The 4,677-nt window shown below is 26.0% G+C and overlaps 3 protein-coding genes across 3 annotated transcripts; 2 read left to right on the top strand and 1 right to left on the bottom strand.

Annotated features, from left to right (window-relative positions):
- Positions 1–83: 83 nt before the first annotated feature.
- On the bottom strand, positions 84–1,544 carry ENU1_061950 (hypothetical protein; the record flags this gene model as incomplete). The annotated part of the gene is made up of 1 exon (XM_008858173.1): positions 84–1,544. The coding sequence occupies one exon, from the start codon at positions 1,542–1,544 to the stop codon at positions 84–86; it is 1,461 nt and encodes a 486-aa protein (XP_008856395.1).
- Positions 1,545–2,344: 800 nt separating this feature from the next.
- ENU1_061940 (RAD23 protein, putative) lies at positions 2,345–3,390 on the top strand (the record flags this gene model as incomplete). The annotated part of the gene is made up of 2 exons (XM_008858172.1): positions 2,345–2,569; positions 2,662–3,390. The coding sequence occupies 2 exons, from the start codon at positions 2,345–2,347 to the stop codon at positions 3,388–3,390; spliced, it is 954 nt and encodes a 317-aa protein (XP_008856394.1).
- Positions 3,391–4,302: 912 nt separating this feature from the next.
- ENU1_061930 (P-glycoprotein-2, putative) lies at positions 4,303–4,665 on the top strand (the record flags this gene model as incomplete). Its single annotated transcript, XM_008858171.1, has 1 exon — positions 4,303–4,665. A coding segment is annotated over one exon (363 nt), but the record flags the coding sequence as incomplete, so codon positions are not given.
- Positions 4,666–4,677: the final 12 nt, after the last annotated feature.

The raw sequence follows: 4,677 nt of genomic DNA, 5'->3' as shown, positions 1-4,677 counted from the left end.
GGTTTATAAGAAGAAAATGATAATAAATATTAAGAATAAATATAATATTTTTAATAAAGAAATTAAATGTTCTAAATATTCAACTAAATAATAAGTATTATTATAATACTTAATAACCATTTAAGCAAATAAGAATAATTGCCTTCATTTTCTAAGCTGTTGTCTGATGTTTCTTCACTTTTTGATGAAGGAATTGAACCATTAGAATTATCATCAACAGTATATGTATCTGGTAAATAAGTTACATCAGTATTATAACATTTGCCAGCATCTGGAGCATTTGGATCTTTAATGAGCTCAACATCATCGAGCCAAAAAGTTTTTTTATCACCATTCATATTTTGTCCTCTAAATCCCCAAAATTCATTGTTGGTAATGCCTAAATCTGTTAAAAGAATTTTGAATTCTGTCCATTCCCCTGCTCCTTTTGTTGAGACAGTAATCCCATCGCTATTCAATTGTTGTGCTTGAACATTAAAACAATTTGAACATTCATCCTTTGATTTTAAAAAGAAATGAAGATGAGTGTATTGGTTTGCTTGTGCTGGGTGATAAGCATTTAATTGGATTAATCCCCAACCATTCATATCCGCCCTCAAACAATATTCTCCATTCTTAGGATTTTCCTTATCATTTAAAGTTATATCAGCGTTTACAGGTAAATTTCTGTAAGTTCCTTGAACATCCCCCTCTTTGTAAAGAGTAGAGTAATCATCTTCCATTAATGAACAACACTCTGTAGTGCCATTTGGAATGTCTATCATTTCAAGTGTATCAATATCAAAATATTTATTATTTGGAATTTTGAAATTACCATCTGCCTCAAAAGTATGTCCTTCATTGCCATCAGTAACACTTACAGTAACGTAAGTACCAGCTATAGAATAAACTCGAACAGTAACTGGGAAATTAAAAGCTCTTCCAATATTCCCATATCTCCATGTATTATATTCTGACCTTGGAATATCGACAAATTCTTTCATTTCATTATCTTTTAATAATAGCTTAGTTATACCAAGTGTATGTTCATGAACAACAAATTCCAGAAAGTAATTATTTGAACTAGAGTATGTTTTTAATTTTAAATTTCCTGTATAGTCACATGCAACCATTCTAAAAGTTACATTAGATATTCCTTCTTCATCTGTAACATATGAAAAAGTATTTTCAACTAAGTCAAAGTGATGCATATCACCACTACAATATTTTTCATTTCCTTGAACAGCACATTTGTTATCTGCTCTAAACCTAACTGTTCCTTTAGGACCAACAACTTCATAACAAATACCACATTTATTACTGTGATCAAAAAATGCTTCATTTAATGAACCTCCAAACATATATCCAGGAATGACTTGTGTTGGTTGTTCTCCAAATGAACAAGCAGTACCTGAATTCCATGTTTCAATGTCATAATGAGTAACTCTAGCTTTAGTACATTCAGACAATGGAACTAATTGATGTTTGGTAATTATTGTTTCTTTTAATGTAGTACAATAACACCCTATATAAAACAATCCAAAAAGAAAGAGTTTGTTGTTCATCTTAATATAAAAATGAATTTAGAGTAGTTTTTAAGAATGATTTATAATCTCCAACTTCTTTTATAATAGAGTGTTAGAACCTATAAAATAGAATCATTTTATTCACTTTAAATAACGACGAATCTTCATTTTTAACTTATAAAATTGTTCAAACTATATAATTATAGTACAAATATTATTAACTTTAAGATTTGAATATTCTTCCTCTTAAATTTAAAATAAGATTATATTAATGAGAAATTTCATGTTTTAACTTCCTTCTTATGATTTTCATTCTTTCTTTTGTATTTTAATGAATCAAATTTAATTAAAAAGACACAGTATCTTCATTTCATTTAATTTAAGCTCAAGTATTTAATATAAAATATTTATAAAAACCTTCAGTTATTAATTGTATTATTTAAAAAATAAAATTATTATTAAAACAAAAAGAAATGAAATGATTTATAAAAACTAAAAGATTATAGTAAAAGAAGTATGAAAAATGATGTTAAAAAATAATTAATTCTATCTAACTTTTTATAAATCAATAATAATATTGTTAATTCTGCAAAAAAAATTATAAAATATTAAATAATTAAAAAGTATATCCTAGAAAAGAACTAATAATTTTGAAATATTAATGAAAATTAATAAAAAAATATTATATTTATTTAGTTAGAACTCAAAATAAAAACAAAGAAAAAATCGTTGAAGTTTAAAAAAAAATAAAGAAAAAAGTAACAATAGTTAAAACCTCAAATAAGTTCTATTTAAAAAGAACTTAAAACTAAATAATCCAAATACAAGACAAATAGAAAATGAAAATTATTGTAAAGACTATTCAAGGAATATTAAATGAATATGAAATTGAACCAGAAACAACAACAGTTGGTGAACTTAAGGAAATGATTAATGCTAAACAAGGAATTGATATTCAAAACATTTCTCTTATTTATAAGTCTCGTATGCTTAAAGATAATGCTCAAAATCTTGGTGGTTTAGGTATTAATGAAGGTGATTCAATTGTTATGGTAGTTAAGAAGGTTTGTATTTATTTTATTATAAAAACTATTTTATAGTTTATGTTTTATTTAATTATTGTTATTCTTTTTAAATATTTAATTAATTTATTCAGAGCGCTGTTCCTCCTCCTAAACCTGCTCCTGTAGCCCAACCAGAAACCCACTCAACTGAACCAATTCAACAACCTACTACTACTACTACTCAACCTATTACAACAAATCAACCTTCAATACAACCAGTTGATATTTTCCAATCACAACAACGTCAAACAGTTAATGTTGAACCAACTGAAGAAAATATTAATCATTTAGTTGAAATGGGATTTTTAAGAGACAATGCTATTAAAGCTTTAAGAAAGTCACAAAATAATACTGCAATTGCTGCTGATTTTCTTATTAGTGGTGTTGATTTAGATAATATTCCTGATCAACCAGCAGGTGGGTATGAAGAATATCCTCAAGAGCCAGGATCTATTCTTAACTTAACAAAAGATCAATTTATTGAATTGTGTAGAGAACAACCCCAAATTATTGAATCATTCATTCAACATGTAGAATCAGAAAATCCATCAGCCGCTCAACTTATAAGAAATAATCCAGGTATGATCTATGACATTATTAAAAGTCAAACAAATGATAATAGAGTTCCTTCTGGACCACAACCTACTCAACCACAACCAAATCATGCTCCTGCTCAACCACAATTATCACCAGAAGATAATGCTGCTATTGATAGACTATGTGGTTTAGGATTTGGTAGATCACAATGTCTTCAAGCTTATATTGCCTGTGACAAAAATGAACAACTTGCTGCTAATTTCCTTTTAGATGGATTTGATTAATTTAAATTATCTACTTGAAGTTTTGTTTAAAAGATGATAATAAAACAATGTTAAAATGAAGAAGACTAACTTATGACTAATCACAAAATGTATGAATTCTTTTTGAAAAAAAGAGTTTATGCTTTTATCATCCTCTACAAAGTTAGACTTTTGCTTATTTTAAATTATTTGAAAATAATTAAATTAACTCAATAACTGTGATAATTGTAAAATTAATAAATTTCTAGATGATTTAAAAATAATTTTGATTTTCAACTTGTTTTCTTTTATTTTATAGAATTTTATTTTGTAATGAATAAACATTAAATATTATCTGTAATATAAAAACCAAAAAATTCATCATCTCCGTCTTTGTTGATATTTTTAAAGAAATATGAATTGTGTTTTACTATTTGTTTAATTATCCATTAACTGTCTTGAGTTAAAGAACTTTAAAAATTGAATCACAAAAAAAATTGTGTTATTAATAGCATTATTTAATATAATAAAAAGAAAAGGTTATTTGGTTATTATATTCTAAAAGAATAATAAAAATGAATATTTTATAATAAAATTAAAAATAAAATTTTGAGTGAAAAGATTTGTCATTTTCATAAAAAAAAATTGAAGTAGATTTGAATGAAGTAAATTCACTTAAAAGAATTTCCTAAAAAAGTAAATAATTCAGTTGAAGTATTTATCAACCTTATTCTATTATTAAAAATAGTAAAAAAGTTTAACTGACACCATTTATTTTTAAATGAAATAGCTTGGAATTAACTTAATTGAGTTTTTAATTAAAATTTTTAACTAAAGAGTCGCTCTGATTCTCCTTTTATTCAATCATGTTGGATTAAATTTGGTAGTTGTTTCACACCCTTGATTGCTTTTTAAACGCACTCTAAAATTCAATTATATTCAAAATTAATTAAGATGAATGTAACAACAAACGCTGTTGCTGACGCTTTCTCTGTATTTGATGTTACACCTGACCCAGATGAATTAGCAAGAAAGAATAAAAAACCAGATGATTCAGGAAGTGTTACTGTTAGACAATTATATAGATATGCTAATTGGCTTGATTTAATTCTTCTTGCTATTGGTATTTTTGGTTCTATTGGATGTGGTGTATTAACTCCATGTCAAATGTTAGTTATGGGAGACATGGTTGATACTTTTAATACAAATGATCTCTTGAAAGCCTTCCCTAGTCCAGATGCAATGTATGATCCACAATATTATCTTCCATTTAATCATCAAGTTACTGAAACTGTTTCAGATACTATTAATGACCTTGTATTAAAGATG

Source organism: Entamoeba nuttalli (assembly GCF_000257125.1).
Source record: "Entamoeba nuttalli P19 unplaced genomic scaffold asmbl_3299, whole genome shotgun sequence".
Taxonomy (NCBI): domain Eukaryota; phylum Evosea; order Mastigamoebida; family Endamoebidae; genus Entamoeba; species Entamoeba nuttalli.
Note: the sequence above shows the minus strand (reverse complement) of the source record. Positions and strands in the feature narration are given on the sequence as shown.